Source organism: Cornus florida, unplaced genomic scaffold, assembly GCF_030987335.1.
Source record: "Cornus florida cultivar Cherokee Brave unplaced genomic scaffold, ASM3098733v1 CherokeeBrave_3.0.0_Hap2_Chr08, whole genome shotgun sequence".
In the NCBI taxonomy this organism is placed as follows: domain Eukaryota; kingdom Viridiplantae; phylum Streptophyta; class Magnoliopsida; order Cornales; family Cornaceae; genus Cornus; species Cornus florida.
In genome coordinates this window covers 16,383,865-16,403,562 of record NW_026775578.1, presented here as the reverse complement: position 1 = coordinate 16,403,562, position 19,698 = coordinate 16,383,865, and the positions used below count along the sequence as shown (strand labels likewise).

The following is a 19,698-nucleotide window of genomic DNA, read 5'->3' as shown; positions in this document are numbered from 1 at the left end:
ATTTTTTATTTTTTTTCCAAATATGCAAATTACATTTTCTTTTTCCATGTTTGTAAATATCAAAATTTTTAAGAAAAAATTATTTTTAAGCATCAATATTTTGGGTAGGTCGATCGGGTTTCATGGGTCAATTTTTTTAAATTTTTTTTTTATTTATAAATATACAAATTACGTTTTCCTTTACCATGTTTGTAAACATCAAATTTTTTAAGAAAATTTTATTTTTTAAACATCAAAATTTTGGGTGAGTTGATCGGGTTTCACAGGTCAAATTTTATTTTATTTTTTTCAAATATGCAAATTACATTTTCTTTTTCCATGTTTGTAAACATCAAAATTTTTTAGAAATTTTTATTTTTCAAACATCAAAATTTTGGGCGGGTCGGTCGGGTTTCACGAGTAAATTTTTTTTTTTTTTTTTTCAAATATGCAAATTACATTTTCTTTTTCCACATTTGTAAATATCAAATTTTTTAAGAAAATTTTATTTTTAAATATCAATATTTTGGACGAGTCGATCGGGTTTCACGGGTCAATTTTTATTTATTTTTACAACTATAAATTACGTTTTCCGTTTCCAGGTTTGTAAACATCAAATTTTTTAAGAAAATTTTATTTTTTAAACATCAAAATTTTGGGCGGGTCGGTCGGGTTTCACGGATCAATTTTTCTTTTCTTTTTTTTTTTCCTTCAAATATTCAAATTACATTTTATTTTTCCATGTTTGTAAACATCAAAATTCTTAAGAAAATTTTATTTTTTAAACATCAATATTTTGGGTGGATAGGGCGGGTTTCACGGGTCTTTTTTTTTTTTTTTTTTTTTACAAATATGCAAATTACATTTTCCTTTTCCATATTTGTAAACATTAAAATTTTTAATGGTCCACGGGTCATAACGGGTTGACTCTATACATTTTTTACCCTTCCATATTCAACCCGTTCTAAGCGGGTTTAATATGGATCTTGACCCATGTTTAACTCGCCCATTTTTAACCCAGCTCAAATCTAACCCAACTCGCCCATTTGCCATCCCTAATCTTACTTTCATACATGTGTAATCATAAAATAAAATAATATAAATTTACAAAATTTCTAAAATAAATTGGAAGATTTACAATTATCCATATACATATTTATTAATTTTTATCCATCTAAAATTTTTTTAAAAAAAAAAACTATAATAATAAAATTAAACAAAATAATATATATATATTTTTTCCCTAAGACAGGTTGATTGGTCGTGATAGATTGACTCCACCTATTTTGACCCAACTCATTTTTGAGCTGTTCATATTTAATCATGTCTAAATCCGACCCAATTCACCTGCTTGCCTAAATGCATGTGACTAGTGAATTACCAACTGTATAATATTTAAAATCTAAGCATATTATTTGTACGAGTGGTGTGAACCAACTGGTGCCACACAACTGTAACGCACTTGATCCATTGAATTGGAGAAATTATTAGAATTAGCTTGAACGACCGCCAATGATCCACTTAATTGACATAAAAGATATGAAAAATTGACCAAATCATTACACGAATTTGACCATTTAACCTAAAAGTTGGATTATCTTATGTATCTATCATTCTCATCACTCACACGTGTGTTCACTCACACATGTGTGCGATGCTGCATTGTAGACTGTCATACAGCTGTAATCCACTCAACTGCAAAATTTATGGTTCTCGGTTCCAAAAACATGCACTAAAAGAGGGTTTAGAGTTACTATATCAACTTTTTGGTTCAGAACCAACTTTAGACCTAAATGGTAATTTTTCATTAAAAAAAAGAAGGCACGAGAAAATGTCATTTTGGTAATAGTAAAAAGACAAAGTTACAAGAGGAAATCCATTCAAAACGAAGGTCATTTTCGTCATTTCAGAGGCGGTACGGCGGTAGCTTTACAATAATATTTAGTGCCAAGACGATATATTAGACGGCAACACGTGTTATTCTTTTTCCTAGTTACTTTCCCTGTTCTTTCATTTTTCCCGGAAAATTTATCCGTCCGAGAAAATCCTAGTAAAAATATGCAGTAGATATTATATTACAGACCATCATCGTCCCTCATACTTCCCGAGAAGATATTTTCTTGCAGGTTGGTATATTTTGCTGTTTTTTTTATTGGAAATTCATTAAATATCAAAGATAATATCTGCTCAAGCTTTTTTTTCGCTGAATTAAAATTCAGTTACATGTAAATTAGGGATTTTCATGCGCGTTTTTGAACCAGTTGTAGTGGTTCATGTCTCTGACACTTTTGCCCACTGAGACCCAACCTAGGGTTTTGGTTTGTATGAATGCACATTCTAGCTTTTGTACTTGTTCTGTAACCCTAAGTAGTGAAAAACTTGAGTACGTTTTGCAACGATGCTCTGCATGTTGGCGAGTAAGTTGATCATGATTGAGCTTATGCATTTCCACCAAAATATGATTCTGCAACTCTTGACATGCGTTATTTAATTGATGGATCGTCATTTATGAGTTAAATGGCTTGCATAGGGATGGAAAGCTATGTTTGTATGTTATCTGCCAGTTCTTCTTCTGAAGTATTTTGTAAATTAATAAATTTGGTTAGAAATTGCTAGATTGGAGGAGTGCACTATCCACTAATGGAGCATTACAAGGGTTCATATAGGGATAGTGTTTGCTGTTGGGGTCCAAAAATTTCTGTCCTTAGCTCAGTCACTTCCACAAATCTTAAATCTGGTTAAGTTGTACAGTTTGAAAGTAAATTGGTCGTGATATATGGAAATATTTTACCTATTGTTGATTTGTGATTCTGGTACAATCCAAGTCAGCACAATCTTCTTGCAGTAGTAACCGAGACTAGCATCGGTGTGGTGCCGGCCGGGTACCCTCCGACAATCGAGTTTGTACTCGATCATTTGTATATTAAAGAAAGACTTCTGTATGTAATTTTTGTCGTGCCTTTTGAGTTTTCTGACCTGCTTCTTATAGGAGATTTACGGTTGCTCTGAAATCTGAAATTCTTTCCGTTATGTTCCTGTTGCGATTTTGGGAGAGATCTCAGGAGACGTGGTCCATTGTGGATTATAGTTATCGTTTTGGCTTCCTCATCACTTCAGCTTCTTTATCAGTTGTTCCCCGTTTCTGAGCTTGCCTGTCAAGCGTCAGGAACGCCAAGTCACTCCTAGCTTCTCTTCATTTTCAAACTGATTTATTCGATAAACCATCCAGACCATTACAAATAACAAACAACAAAAAATATTAAAGAAATAAGAATTATACAACTGATTTTATTTTCTGAATTTACATTTTTTTTCTTCCAGAAATTAAGATATGATTTCAAATTAGTAGTAGTATCAAGAAATTTGGTGAGATCATCACAATTAAGAAGATCAATGATGAGATGCCAAAAGTGTGGAAACAAAGCCAAGAAGAACTGTGTCTACAGGAGGTGCAGGATTTGTTGTACAAGCCAAGGGTTTCAGTGCCAAACCCACATCAGGAGCACTTGGATCCCTGCCTCAAAGCGCCCAAGAGATCATACTATTCAACAATACCAACAACTAGTCCAACCACTAAACCTTAAAAGATACAGAGAGATCAATCCCTCCTCAGCAGGTACTAATTAATGGTACTATATATACATTGCACCCCTGCACACATCATTTTAGATAGAGTACTTGTACACGCATATATATAGAATTATAAATAGATAGAGACTTAGAGAAACGAGCTCACCTTTTTTGTACTAACATATCAAAAACCATATGAGCTGCGTGTATTAGATTTGATGTCTATAGTAGTAGTACTTAAATGAAGTAACCATCAAGCCCCCAACAACTTTTTGTTTGTGTTAGCTGGTGTTTTTAATAAATACATTCAAAAGAAATGAAACTACCCATCTTTCTATTTAAGTTTACTATTGTTGATTTACTTGCAATAGAAAGTTAGTACCCATCAATCAACAAGTTTCTTATGCTGCTCGTGAGTTGTGTTCCCTGAGCAATGCGCCTGCTCGAGTTACACATCAGTCATCAATTTTTACTTTTATTTTTTTCAAAAGACTTTCAAAACCGTGGTTCATTTTATTTATTTATTTATTTTTATTTTTATCAAAACCGTGGTTCATGGCTCTGACACACACTTTTGTCACTGAGACCCAACTCTAGGGTTTTGGTCCATTTGAAATGGACATTTCTAGCTTTTGTGTTTGTTCTGTAGCCCAAAGTAGTGCAAAACTTGAGTAGGTTTTGCAACGATGCTCTGCAGGTTGGTGAATAAGTTGATCATGATTGAGCTTATGCATTACCGCCAAATATGATTCTGTAACTTTTGGCATGTGTTAATTCAATTGATGGATCATCATTTATATTGTATTGGTAGTGACAATAATTGAGTTAAATTGCTTGCATAGGGATTGAATGCTATGTTATTCACCAGTACTTCTTTTGAAAGTATTTTGGAAATTTTTAAATTTGGTTAGAAGTTGCTAGATCGGAGGAGTGCACTATCCACTAATGGAGCATTGCAAGGGTTCTTATAGGGATAGTGTTTGCTGTTGGGCTCCAAAAAATGGCTGTCCTTAGATCAGTCACGCCCACAAATCTCTAATTTGGTTAAGTTGTACAGGTTGAAAGTAAATTGGTCATGATGTTTGGAAATATTTTACTTATATTAAACATGTATTCATACAATGAACCTTTAGTCGACATTCCTAGATTTAGACCTTTGTGTTGAATGCTCAAAATTTAGAATTGTTCAGAGGATTACTCTCCAAAGGTATATTGAAGCAACACTGGATGGGCCTTGATCTACCAGTTGAATACTCATTTTTGTCCTCAATTGGGTGCTGAGTATCTGTCCTATTTAATTTACTGATTGGTTGCACTTTTAGCTGAAGCGTGGAGTTTTTGTATAGAAGGAAACTACAGTTGACATTAAGAACAGACATGTTGCTTTTAATTATTAACATTTGGCATGAAGAGCTGGTGTGTTTGGATCATGTGTTGGGCAGTATGATTTCTTAACTCCATTGGTGGAACTTATTATAACATTTGACATGTTTAGCTTAGGGGATATTATTCTTCTTTTCACTCTATTCTTGCATTAAGTTCGTGATGGTTATCAATATAAATTTCCAATACCGAAACATTTTGTTTTTACTTTTTTGTTTGTTGATATGATGGAAGAGAATCCTTCTTACTCATATTAATTTGAAAGAGTTTCTACTTCATTTTGGTAATTCACAGCTGAAAGGATGACAAATGATGCTGAATCTATTCATAAAATTAAGGATGATGACAGTGGTCCTTTCCTGAAAAGGCTTAAACAGGATCCAAAACCTGCTGGTTTGAATAAGATGAGAATGACTGCCCGCACTTACAAGGCTTTATTTAAGCCACAACGAAGAAGGGATACTTTTCAAGGTGCCAAAGTCTTTCTTTTGTGAATCCTTCTTCCTCCCTCGAGTGGCTAAAATTTGTTTATCAATTATTTACAGTTTGATTATCATAAGCAGCAAATTTCTTTACATGCCCGTTACGATTTTCAAACTTGATAAATGAAGGGGCCTAGGAAACACCCTGAATTTCCTCTGTTTTGTAACTATGGCTGGAAAAATCTACGTTCTAGTCTTGGTTTTGTTTGCTATTGTTAATTTCTGTTGTATTAAAACTCTGCACAATTGCTGATCCTAATGATTGTCACTTGTATTGTAGATGCTGCTTCTCCACCATCATCTGGGAGCAAAAGGCACAATAATGTTGAAACCTGCGTGGCATGTTCTAAAAGGAAAAGGTACTAATATTAATACATCACTCTTTTAAGCCTCTTTTATTCTGTGTCTAGATCCACCTATTTGAGTCCTCCCACCTTTCACAAATTGTTGATGTGATTCTTCAAGTTCCTTCACATTTTTAAGCGCATGCACTTGTTGGATTGCTATAACCATCTAAGAGTGCAGAAATCAATCATGATCCAAGACATAATTGGACTTCTAAAGTTATCTAAGCTATTTGTTAATTAATCCTGAAAATGTGAAAGTCTTCCTTATTGTACATAACCATCATATTAGGTTTCAATGTGTTTTTTTCAAAAAATAAAAAATATAGTTGTATACATTCTGCTATTTTCCTATTCTACTCTTTTATTTATGCTTAGGGGAAAAAAATCTTTTATTTATGATTATGCTTTAAATTTTGTTGTCTTTTATAATGTCATTTTGGAACTTGGTATGATCCTCTGTTGTATTTTGTTAGCTTATTTATTTTATTTGAAGAGCTTCCACATTTTCTGTTGTTAATATTTCATTTATAAATATATCCTGCCATTATTTATTGTCTTTGATTGTGGTAGAACACATTTGCATGAGAGGAAAGCTACTGTTCGATTTTGAATAGAGGTGTATGTGGGGTCCATGTGTGCATGTGTATGTGTTGGAATCACAGAGAGTTATGTTTGATCGTCATGTCAAAAAATATTTTACTGTAACATAGACAATATCATAATTGTTCTTAAACATTAATACTATATGCATCTGTAATTGTGCGTGTATGAAGCATAGAGAGTTGTATTTGAATTTCATATGATAATACAGTTCCTCTGTATAAACAAAATAATTATTATGAAAATTTTAACATCATAGAATGTTCTGTAGACGAAATGTTTAAGACATTGGTGCTTTTTCACTTTTTAAAGTAAATAATGGTTGACCATGTGTAAAAAAATTGTAATAAAGAACCAGAAAAATATATTAGGAAGGAATTTTTTTTACATGAATCATAGTTATCAACTCGGTTTCATTTTGACTGGCAGTACCCACAACAATTTGTTCCAATTTAGAAACGGAACAGGTTACCCCCTTTTCAACTCGGTTTCTATCTGGAATTTGAAGATTTCTGCTGGCCTGGATTTTTGGTAAAACTAATGAATATGAGAGCATAGTGACATAAAAATGAGAAGTTTTGCATGGAGAATATATGACAATAATTGTCACCTTATCTTATGGGCTTGTATTAATACATTTTTGGGTAGAATGACTTTCTGCTACGTTGTGTGAGAAAATCAGGTGAGCTCAAGTGCAACAAGTTGAATGGAGTCTGAGGTTCTTGGGTTTTTAAAAATGATTTATTATTATTGTTGTTGTTAATCCTAGCAAATAACACAGCAAAAACTTGGGGAGAACTAAGTATTTGACATTTCAAAATAATTTTGTGGTTAACATATGTTACCTGTTAAAAATGTATTGTTCTGATAGATCAGAAATGGAACACTGAATAGCCTGGTATTTGATTCTTTTCTGAAGTTGAATGGACTACTAAGATGGGGTTTTGAAGGTCGAGAAATCTTTCTGTGCCAAGAGGATGCAGCACATAAAGTAAATCAAATTACACAACCCACTGCATACAGTCATGCAAATACACGCGCACATAATTTCAGTCTGGCAGCAGCAGCAGTAGTACGAGAATACAACCGTTTCCAACAACTTTAAAGAGGGTAAAAGTGGTCTCTACAAGGAACGCCCATTGTTGGGATGGTAAGATGTCCGGTTTTGGGAGGATTCCTGGTGCGAGAATGCCCATTTTCTCTTTTGTTCGCAAGGCTGTTCAGGATTGTTGTTGACAGACATGCTTTGGTTGCTGATTGCTATCGTCTTGATAGCGGTAGGTTGTCATGGGATGTGAGGTTTCGGCGTTCCTTTCAGGATTGGGAGTTGGATGACATCACTGGTTTGTTGGCTTTCTTGTATGGACAGGAGGTGGACAGTATTAGTGCGGATTCCTTGACTTGGGTGCCGTCGGCGCAAAGGACTTTTCAGGTCCGGTCCTTCTTTTTCTGCTCTCTGGGTTTCATGGCTCCAATTTCTCGTGGAAGACGGTCTGGTTGTCAAAGCTGCCTCTTAGGGTGGCCTTTTTTTGTGTGGACAGTTGTTTGGGGTAAGATTTTGACCCTCAACAATTTGAGGAAGAGAAGACAAATCATTGTGAACCGGTGTTGTCTTTGCAAGATTGATGGAGAGTCCGTGGATCACCTTCTTTTGCATTGTCCTGTGGCCCATGATTGTTGGAGTCTTATCCTGGGACTCTTTGGTGTCCATTGGGTCATACCTCGGACCTCAAGGGATTTGATGGATATCTGGAGGGGCCAAAGGGTGAGGGCGCATGTTAGGGTTTTTTGGAGGGTGACCCCCCTTTGCAATTGGTGGAGCCTTTGGAAAGAGCGGAATAGAAGATCTTTTGATGGGGTGGAATCTTCCATTGGGGCGTTGAAGTTTCCATTATCTTTTCTCTTTTTTGTTGGGGATGGGGGAGAAATTTTTCATCCATAGATGAATTGGTGGACTTTATGGGTTCTTTGAGACCATAGGTCTTTTCTTTGTTTCTTGTTTCTGGTTTTTGTACAGCTCTTGGGACGTGTTCCCCTTTTGAACGCTTTTTAATATATCTTTACTTATCAAAAAAAACAAAAAGCGATCTCTACAAGGTCATGAAGTTGTCAGCCACCTGTAGCTTAAGAAATCTGCCTCATCGTTTATGTGCTACAGTGAAACGGAACTTGGAATAGCATTGCCTATAATTGGATTTATGGTGGGAAAAGTTACAGAAAGCTTTGGGATTGAGGGGCCTCAAGTGTAGAAGAAAAGTTGGTGTCTGGTGGGGTTGTAAACTAGTGGAATCTACTTGTGGTTTTTTAAAGTAATCAACAGTTTTACTTTCTAATGTTAAAGTAAATTCCAAAATGGTAGGGAAATGATTAGAGTTTGTTGTAGTAGTTTTGATTAGAATTATAAATCCAATCTTGTCGAAGGGGAAGAATCTTCTGGAGATGTCACCTACAATGATCTTTTGTGCCTCACCCACAGGGTTAGGTTTGTTTTACAATCAGTCAGCGGTTCAAAATTTCTCTCTAAGTTCCAAAAACTTAACATTATGGAATTGATTTATTACATAGATCTTATAATTTGCTGGTCATCTCTTAAATCTATTGGAATTAGGACCTCAAAATTACCCTTCTTGTGTTGGTTGGTTGGTTGCTTGGGATATATCTCGTCCTTATGCTGCGAAATTCTCTTTGCAATTAGTGATTTAGGTCCTGCTTTGGTGGAGAGATTTCCCATCCTTCTTTATATGTAGATATTGTTTTACTATTAATATACTCTCAATTTCTTATTTTAAAGAAGACCATTATTGGACAGGTACCAAGTGGACTCATATGAACTTCCAAATTTTCCCTTCTTTGCATGTTTCACATAGCACATTTGCTAATCTAGCTCCTAGCTGCTTTTCATTTGTAAATATAATCTAGGAGCCTTGTTATTTTTCATTTGTAAACTGGAAGATGAGTCAAATATTTCTCTCAACCAATGACCATCAAGTCATAAGGCCAAAGCCACCCACCTTACTACTACATCAGAATCTCCCTCAACCTAGCAAATGATGAAATCCCATAGAGAGTCTCCCAATTTCAGCTTTGGTAGGATAACCGGGCCTAGGTAGTTTTCTTTCTCTCTCTCTCTTTATTTTTAAAATCTGAAATAAATTTTCTTTTATGGTCTTCAAAAATTTTCCTTTCACCAAGCCTTGATTTCTGCTATCTCTAAAGCAGAGTATTCTGCAATTATGAAACTGGTATTGGACACAATTTCCAAGGTGGTTAGGATTGGGATCCTATGTTGGACCGATTAGGGGGTCCATTGGATCAGATTGTAGGGTAGGATCGTGGATCACAAGATCCTACAAAGTTAACTGAAGAAACACTAAAACTATAAGTATCTTAAAAATGATTGAGATCAAGTTTAAAAACCCACACAAACCCACACGCGCACACAAAAAATTGATATATGATAATCAACATGAAATTTACAAGGTAGTTTTTACATGAGAACATCAAGATTTAGATCATTCCATTTTCTCATTTTCCTCGGAATATATGTTTACTAATGCCAAAATTGATATATAATGGAAAATAAAATTTTGTAACACAATCTACTAAATATCAATTACATATGCAAATATTTTCAAGTATTATAAAAAAAAAAAAACAAATTATTGGATTTTTAGAGTATCTTGAACAATCCTATTTCACTATTCTATTATCCTGAATGATCCTATCGCACAATCCTACAGCGATCCTGAATTATCGGTATGCGATCTTACCATATCCTACCTCTCTATGATTTTTCATACAATCCGAATTGATTTGTTTAGTTTGGATCCTAGGATTGTGTGATCATATCTGATATGAATGAGCTCAGTTGCTGTGTAACAAGTATTTTCATCACCACTACTTATTGGTACAAGTGTGGTTACATATTTTAAGTCCATAACCATTTTTTTGGGTACATGGTACCTTTTATATCATATGTGAAATTATTCATTGCATTACAAATTAAATAAAGTGGCACACATGTCATGTTATGCTGTAAAATAATTTTGGGTAAGTTACTCTGACCTCTGTTGAGGTTTGGCTTAATTGCCCACATATTAAACTGTCAAAATTTTTAAGTCAACTACCCTTGAAGTTTTATTGACTAATCTAATACCTCCCTTGCCGTTAACAGACAGTTAGTTTCGTTAAAGAAAATTATAATAATACCTATTTTACTCTTCTTCTTACTTGAAAGATTTAATAGACTTGTTCATTTTCTAAAATTACAATTTAACCCATTATTATATAAAAAATATAAGAAAGAAAAAATTACTCCCAATTAAAATTTAATATACTTATAATTTTTCATTAAACATATAATTAAAAAAAAAAATTTAAAGAAACTTATTCAATCACCACCACTGTCACCAGCTGCCTCTGCCGCCAAGAGCACCACATCGCTCCCCTCACCTCTCTTTTTCTCCACACCACCACCAGCCTGACACACACACACTCTCCACCATCAACACCAACAATGCCATCATGCCACCGATTCCTCTAAGGCATTCCTCATCACTGGATCTTCATTCAAGTCCAACAACCCTTACGATATTCTGATGAACACAGGCACCATTGGAGTGCAACTTGATTGGGGCTGGTTTTTACATGCCATAATGCCACGGATTTGACGAAATTGTGAGAGGGAATGAGGGTTTTAGGGCCAAGTACTCTGATCTTGGTGAGAAAGGAAGTCTAAGAATTATTCTTGACCTTCTTGGCTTGAGAAATTAGGGTTTTGATGGAGGGTTAGGAAGAGGAGGTGGAGAAGGAAATTAGGGATTTACAGCAGTGTAAACGACGATAGTGAAGAGGCCAACCATGATACAGAAAGGCAGAGGAGGAGATGGTGGGTTAATGACGTCATTGGAGAGAGATCCATTAATGTCCAGGAAATAGGGGATGGATTTTTGGGGGTGAGATGGATTTGGGAGGCGACGGGGCGGTGGTGGAGTGATATGGGTTATGTCATTTTTGTGATGGCTGCTTATTTCATCATTCTGGTATTGTATTGATATTTCATAATTGGGGGTATTTTAGTAATACGAAGTAATATAATAAATATTAATCAACTAACGGTTGCAATTTCTGACTGGGGTGTCATAGTTATTTTTGCAAAACTTTAATCCGTAGGTAATTAAACCAAACCACAGGGGAGGTCAAGGTAATTTACCGAATAATTATTGATTTATTTATATATGGAACATGTCTCAATAAGATTTTATATATATGGAACGTTTTTCTTGATAAGATTTTAGAAATGATGTTTAATGATTGAGGGAAGTTGGAATTTGATAGCTTGCTATCTAGAATATGTGTCGCCACAAAATTTGCGGGACATGCTGTGTATAGGGCATTATTTGCTACAGGGTATTGCCTCCCAAGGTGAACAGTATATTATACACAACACACACACACTTTTCATGAGTTATAAATTGCAGTCCTCTGCAAATATGGAACTGCAGTCCTTCCTTGAACTAGAACCCAATGAAGCCTTATCTCATGTTGATGTTCTCAAATTTTTATTTGAGGAACTGGCAAATACACCACAACCTCTTACTCTAAGCATATGTTTCAGTTGTTTCTTTTTTTTTTTTTTTTTTTTTTTCTTTGGTGAATTTAATTGTGTGGCATTGTGAAACATTTATTAATTTTTGTTTTCATATCTTGCAGGTTAGAATGTGATTCACCAAAGCAAGAAGTTTGTTCTTGCAATGCGACATTAAACAAGGACCCACGTGGGACGTCTATTCCTAAGGTTGGTTTGCTTTTCTACCCCGGTTGTTTGTCATCTTTAAGACGTGCTATCAAATGCTGTTTGTTAGCACAATACTGGTTGAACAAGCCATACTCAATCTTCATTCTGAATCTCGTTTAGTTTCTGAGAGAGCTTAAGCAACCCACTACTTGGATCGGCTCGGCTCTTTTAGAGCCATTTGTAAACATACTTTCCTTTGATCAAGGTTCTGAATAGCAGATGAAGCTGATGCAGTCGTCGTGTAATAGACATGGGATGTAACATCCATTATGTCGGGATACTAAAAGCCGTGGGTGTGAAACTTTTTTTTACCTCATACACGATGGCCTCATCAAGTTGATGCAGAATTTTTAACTTTAGAATCTAAGAAATTTAGGTTAATTATTTTTGGTGGATTTTGATCAATGTTTTAAGGTGGTTTAATATGACTAAACAACTCATAAATTGTACATATCAATGTTCTATAATGGAAGTTGGAACTTGAAAGTGAGGAATACCTGTCACCACAAAATGAGCTGCACGCAAAAATAGAAGAATCTTTTGGGTGGAAATGCGATTCTTGTTAGGTGCAAGTGTAATCCTCTTCTATATTTGTAGAAAATATACGGATTTTAAAAATTAAAATTCACAACTTCTAAATATCTTCAACAGAAAGAAAATTGGGTAAATTACTCTGACAACCCCTGAGGTTTACTCTAATTACACATAGATGCTATGTTTGTGAAAACCTACAGAAACATGACTGTAACATCTTACTCCTTTCAAATATTAATTACGTGATTGTATGAGACTATGAGAATCTCACATACACACACTCCTTTGAAGAAATTTGAAAGTAATTTTAAAATCAGTACATTGAAGATGTAGAGCAAGATCTACAAATAAAGTTTATAAATCTAGCATCAAACAACATTTTCATAATAAATGATTGTCAGTTATTTGGATGCTTGATATTTTGGAAGCTTGAGTGCTTTGATTGAAAAATTGGGCTAAAATTTAATGTTTTTTGAGCTTTGATTCAGTGGTGTTAGATTTAGGACGAGTTTGAAGGTAGAGGAAGTCTTTAGAAAGAGAAACAGGCAAAAAAAAAAAAAAAAAAAAAAAAAAAAAAAAAAAAAAAAATTGAGGTAAAAATGGTTGTTTTAAAGGCTGGACTGCTGACTCGGCTGTAACATTACAATAAAGGGTCATTATCAATCTTACTTGGCCAAGTCACACCTACTCTCATCCAAGTATGTTGTGATTATTTATTTATTGTAACTGATATAGAAGCCTGTAACTAGAACGTCATAGGCCTGGTCTATATTCCTAGTTCTACCGAAGGGGGAAAAAAATTTAGATACTCTGATTCCTTGATTGGATTTTTAGGACACTCAACAAAGAGAGGAGGCAGGGTACAGTTGAAGAGAGGACGAAAAGGTTGCATAGAATTACGTAAAAAAAATTAAGGGACACAAGGTACTGGGAGTCTGGGAAAGAAGGTAAGACTGATAAACCAAATCTTGGCATTATTTGGCAGAAAAGGCTGTTCACTAAAATCTGCCCCTCGCGATTGCTAGCCTTTATCAAGCAATTATCCCTATAAAAAAAAACCCAAAAAGGAAACGGGAAAAAAAAAAAAAAAAAGAATTCCACTGACAAATTAATGCCTGATATGATAAGAAAAATGTATTCATTTCTTCACCACGTGATCTCATCTATCAGTGGCTGTAAATTTATATAAAACTCAACCAGTTACAAATGAAAAAAAAAAAATCAATGAAATGGTATATCTCCCAGATTGTAATTAGTTGTCAAATTTATTAATGCATTGCATTTTTTTTTCTCTATAGGAACAAAAACATTATTCGAAAGTAGAAAGCACTTCACTGCACAATTTTGTTGGGTAATTCCTAAAAACGTATTGGGGCCTAATTTGTAGGGTAACATGGTATCGTAGCCTTGGTTTTAGGAGGTCCTAAGTCTCCAATTCTGTGTTTGTTCACCAGTTTTATGTGCAAGTTTGTCTTTTGCCTTGACTTTGCACGTGCGAGACAGGTTTGCACGTTGGGGAGAGTGTTAGTTCTTGATATACATTGTTGGGCTTCTTAACATATTAAGTTTTCAAAGAAAATGGTAATTGACAATTAGAATGGGCATTTCTATAAATTTGCACAATAGAACTAACAAAATGCACAAATATGAGATATCTCTTTGCACTTTCTTTTTCTGTCATTCCCATGGTTTACTGCTGCACTCCTCTCTTCCTCCTTTCTGAGAAGTAACATCAACGCAAATAGTTTAGAAGGGAGTGGAGAGGATAAATATGTCCAAAGAATAATGGAAGAAATCTAAAGGCCTCCAAATATGTGTGTGTGAATTTGTAAAGTTCTCTTCTTCCATTTCAAAACATCGAACACTTAATTTGTCAGAAACTATTGTAAGATATCATGATTTCTCTCTCTCTCTCTCTCTCTCTCTCTCTCTCTCTCGCATTCATCATTTGTCATTTCTTCTCTCACCTTTTTGACTGGTATGCTGTGATTATTTCAGTGTTTGATCTCATCTTCATCCCTCAAAGATAAAATTGTTAGGGAGGAATCGCTTGTGCCACCCACCCCCATATGTGGCAACAAGGAAGAAGAGGAAATGTTCTTGTACCGTACAAAGAATCTCAAGGGATCAGATTCTTCAAAAAGTTCAATAGTGGTAGCTCAAGATGTTACAAAAGAGCTGTTATATTCAAGGGTGTCAGACCAAGACTTGAAACTGGCGGTTGAAAATGGACCAGAGAACCAAGAATTTGCTGATGAACAGGAACACTCACCAAACCATACAGTGACAGATAAAGATCTCCCCAAAAGTATCAAACGTGTTCAGATAAAATGTGAAAAGCTGATGATGAAGCTCCTTCTAAAACAAAAGGAGGAAAGTGAGGAGTTCTCCATAGTTTGGGAGGGAAAGAAGATACAGCTGGAGAAACAGCACAGGATAGATTCAGCTCTTCTTCGCTCTATATACTCTTGTATTCCAGTGAGAACAGATAAGCTCAAAATATTAGATATGGAGTTTGCAAAGAAATTGGAAAATTTTAAATGCGAGAAGGACAAATGCCTTGAAGATCTTCAGGCACATCAATTGGCTGAAAGGAATGAGGAGAGGAAGAAGGCTGGGGCTCGTTGGTTGGCAGCAATTAAGCCATTGGCACAAGTTGACTTAGTTGGTGAGCTGCGTTCCAATTCATTAGGCAGTTCTGGTGACGGTTCTGATAATCTGGTCTCTGTGGATATGCTTTCTGAAGAACAAATCCCTAATGGAGCTCCGTCAAGCATCCCAGATCAGGAGGTTCCTTTAGAAATGCCTGGAACTGCTCTTAGTGAAATGGTGCGCTCTGCTGACTCCATAAAAATGGGAACTTCTGTAGAATCCAATGGAGAGAATGATACAAGACATGAAACAGATCTTATACCAAATGTTAAGGGAAATGAGAATGATGCAATTGGTTGCTCCACTGACAGTGATTCGCATTTTAATGGGTTTTTTTTGGAATCCGATCGAGAGAACGATAGAAGAAATGACTCAAATATTATACCCAGTGCTACCAGATACCCTAATGAGGCAGCTGGTAGCCCCATCAATGGTGATTTACTCTCTGTGGAGCTATCTTCGGTCAAATCAACTTTGGTGCAGCCAGTCATTACTCCAGTTCAAGGTGGCCAGTTGCCACAGGATCTGGTATACAAATTGTTTCTTTTTTAAAAAAATAGTTTTATGTGAAAAACTTGTTTTATCATGATCTTTTCAGTGGCTTTATGTAAATGTTCACAAATACAAGTTATACAACCATATGCTTTCTTCTGGACTCTTTACTGGATTGATTCCTGGTAGTAACCTTTTGTCATGAGAAAGTATGGTTAATGGAATAATGGTAATTCAGCCCAAGGAGCTAGTATTTTCTTAAATGTTGCAAAGAGATGGTTATTCAGATGTTGACCAATACATTTTCCATGAGAAATTCTGTTAGAATTCTAAACTGATCTGATTCAGCTGCCTGAATTTTCTTTCATAATCTTTATCTTGTCAGGCTCTCAGGGATGAAGGTTCTCAATTATCAACATCTACTGGAAAGCGAAATGGGGATGCCCCAGCCAGTGGAAATAATGATATTGTGCAGCATGTTGAAATTCCATTGTTGTGTCAAACTGACAATGGATTAACCATTCAAAATACTAACGAAGAACCACTAAATGAGCCTGTTGCAGAACTGCAGCAATCACCATCTAACCATTTATCTATTGGTTGTGGTCAACCTGATGTACTTCAGGTTCATGGGGTTGAACATCACATTTGTTCTGAAGGACACACCTCTGCCCAAAATGCTGAGGCTCCTTCAGAACTGGTTGAGGACCCAGCAGAGGTTTCAAATCATGCTCTCCGGGAAGAAGGTTTTCAATTATTGACATGTACTGGAAAGCGAGATGGGGATGCCCCAGCTGGTGGAAATAAGGATATTGTGCAGCAAGTGGAGATTCCGTCGTTGTATCAAGCTGATGATGGATTAACCGTTCAAAATACTAACGAAGCACCAATAAATGAGCCTGTTGCAGAACTGCAGCCATCATCATCTAACCATTTATCTATTGGTTGCGGTCAACCTGATTTACTTGAGGTTCATGGGGTTGAACAGCAGACTCGTGCTGAAGGACACACTTCTGTCCCAAATGCCAAGGCTCCTTCACAACTGGTTGAGGACCCAGTGGAAGTTTCAAATCATGCTGTTTTGCGACCTGGGGCAACTCTAGAATTGCATCCCCCGATAAATGCTACAAATTTACCTCTTGGCCTTAATCAACTTGATGTAAGTTTAGCCAGTAGAATCGATGATCAACCAAGCAGTGAAGGGTGTACCCAATCTACTGAGGGCCCACTGCATTTAGTTGAGCATACATCAGAACTTCCAAACCAAGCTTTTCTGCAGCCGTGTGCAAGTTTGGAACTGCATGCTCCAATTGATACTCCTGTTAGTGGATTTGTAAGACATCTGCCAGTACATATTGCATCCCAAGTAGCGTCGGGGGTTCCAAGTCTACCATTGTATGCTGATCCACTTCAAAACGAATTGCAAAGGCTATGTAAAGAGAAGGAACAAGCTATCAAAGTCCATGAAGATATGGTTAGTGTTCATGGTACTTTGCTTGATCAGTTTTTGCAAGTGGTGTCATTTTTTATTTTTCATTTTTCTCAGAGTATTGTTTCTGTTAGCAGAAGCTGCAACTGAGATCCATCTGCGACAAGGAGATAGAGGAAATTAATGCTCAAATTCGTAGGAAGTATGAGGCTAAGCTTCAGGATGCTGAGGCTGCATTTCTGCTAAAAAAGAAGGAACTTGATAGAAATCATGATAAAGTTCTCATGAACAAGATATTTGCTGAGGCTTTCAGATGTACTCTGGAAATGCATCGAGGTACTCATTTCTTGAAGATACATTTTGTATTCCAATATTCATCTTTTGTTGGAATTAAAATTTGAATGTTTGTGCTTGTCAACAAGGGAACTTGAGCACCACTGGGCCATTAGCCTAGTTTGTATAACCTCTCCTCCCTCAAGGGGGAGGTGAGGGGTTCGAGCCACATAGTGGGCATTTTGTGTGTGAGTGTTTACCTAACAAAAAAAAAACAAGGGAACTTGAGCCCGACATTAAGATTGAGAACCTTACATGCCATCTAGCCAATTGTGCCAGTGGTGAAATTAGAAGAATAATTAATTAAACAAGAGCTAATCAGCGTCAGGTTCTGAGTACAGAAGTTATAGTTTATGGCTTTAACTACTTTGTTGTTCAAAGTTTACTCCTTGATAAACAAAAATTGTACTCATCCTTCCAACTTAAGGAGCAGCTTCCAGAATCATGATCCATACAAATTTGTGATTGAAAATTGACATATTGAAGAAAGCAATGTCATAACTAAAAGATGACACTTCCAGAGTACGATGTATGAGGCACAATTCTACTTTGCACAATTGGTGTCTTAAACACACGTGAATGAGACACTCTAATCTCATTGTTTCTGACACCAGATATTCCAAAGGGAAAATTTTAATTATGATGTGCAAGTAACTTTTCCCTAATGTTCTGGGGGATGGACTTGTGATTGTTGAGACTAAATTTTTATCTATCTACCTGTGTCTTACAATAGTTTTGTGTTTGTCGATTAAAATCAACATTATATTACTTGGAAAATCAGAATACAAATGTATTATGCCATTTTAATATCAAACCTGTAAAGAAAATAACTTTGGCACAATTACTGCATATGTTGAAGAAGGCCGTTAACCATTGGTTTAGAACTTTAGATACAAAAGTTGCCAATTGGACAATTGGTAAATATTGTTGGGATTTTGTTCTAGTTGCAGCTTCCATGCGGTTTATGTGCCTCCTTAATTAGAAAATCATGAAGCTGTCCCAATTTTTAATATAATAATGTTTGAACCAGTTCCGATTACCTTCAACTATGCTTGCATGTTATTTATATGCATAAACACATGTATGAAGCTGCAGGTGCTTTCATTTTTTGTGCTTTTAACACCCATGCTGATAATTAGTGTTCCTTGCCAACTAGCACCTAACCTTCAATTTCCTTGCAGTTGTGCCTTCCAGTTTCGTGCAGGAGCTGCATCAGTTATCATCACAACCTGCTGCATCGAGACCTTCTCATGTCACTGGTTCATCTTTGGTTGGCCCACCTGCAACCAGCCAGAATACTACAGTGCCACCTCTACAGGTTGTTCACCATCCCTCGGCACTTTTCTCGAGCACTCCAAGCAGACCCCCAAATATCAGCTCCATTCGTCCTCCCACAGGAAATCACCAAATCGGTCAAATTCGTTCTCCAGCGCCACACCTTCAACCTTTTAGACCGTCAACCCACATTGCATTTGGGATGCCGAGTCAGCATGTACTAAGTGGTCCGCCTGCAACTTCCCTTCCTGCTCACCCACTTCCTCCCCAACCATCTCCACCATCATATCATTCTGCCCCTTATAGGCCTCCTCGACCTGAACCTGAAATTGTAGGCGGGATTGGTAACCATCTATCTGCGCTGGAGTTGCTTATGGAGTTTGATAATCGACCTGCTGCATGTTTGCCTAACTTTTTGCCTCCGCTATAGGATTTGGAGGGCTCAGACTTTGATTTTTTTTTTTTTTTTTTGTATTCAGAATTCGGAGCTTAGGGTAGTGTAGGGGTTATAGCTGGGCCTATACAGGTGAAGCCGCTGACACCGTTGTCTATTGGATGACGACTAACGTGTTGTAAATTTTAACATATTGCATATTATCTAAAACTAATCGGGCAAGAAATGAAATACCGACATTTTCGTAAAGAAATTCTGCAGCCGTACGTTGTCAAATAGTATTATTTTGCCTAATTAATGATGTAAGATTTCTTTTCCCGCCCTTCAATTTTTAATTTTTTGGCCTTATTGTCAGATTTTTATAGTCTTGGAGGTGAATAGGGAGTAGAGGCCCTTTGATATTAACCATCTATATGTGCTCTACTCTCTGG

General features: G+C 36.1%; 1 protein-coding gene across 4 annotated transcripts; it reads left to right on the top strand.

The window, feature by feature from the left end:
• The first annotated feature begins 1,959 nt into the window (after window positions 1-1,959).
• LOC132269585 (helicase protein MOM1-like) lies at window positions 1,960-19,344 on the top strand. 4 transcript variants are annotated; one of them, XM_059770822.1, is made up of 9 exons: window positions 1,960-2,105; window positions 3,301-3,595; window positions 5,227-5,403; window positions 5,695-5,773; window positions 12,074-12,158; window positions 14,691-15,872; window positions 16,222-17,310; window positions 17,403-17,601; window positions 18,780-19,344. In XM_059770822.1, exons 2-9 carry the CDS (start codon window positions 3,373-3,375, stop codon window positions 19,301-19,303), a joined length of 3,558 nt encoding a protein of 1,185 aa, XP_059626805.1. In that variant the 5' UTR covers window positions 1,960-2,105; window positions 3,301-3,372; the 3' UTR covers window positions 19,304-19,344. The 4 variants fall into 4 exon arrangements, with proteins under 4 accessions (XP_059626805.1, XP_059626807.1, XP_059626804.1 ...); XM_059770821.1 differs by lacking the exon at window positions 1,960-2,105 and adding an exon at window positions 2,129-2,396; XM_059770824.1 differs by lacking the exon at window positions 3,301-3,595.
• Window positions 19,345-19,698: the final 354 nt, after the last annotated feature.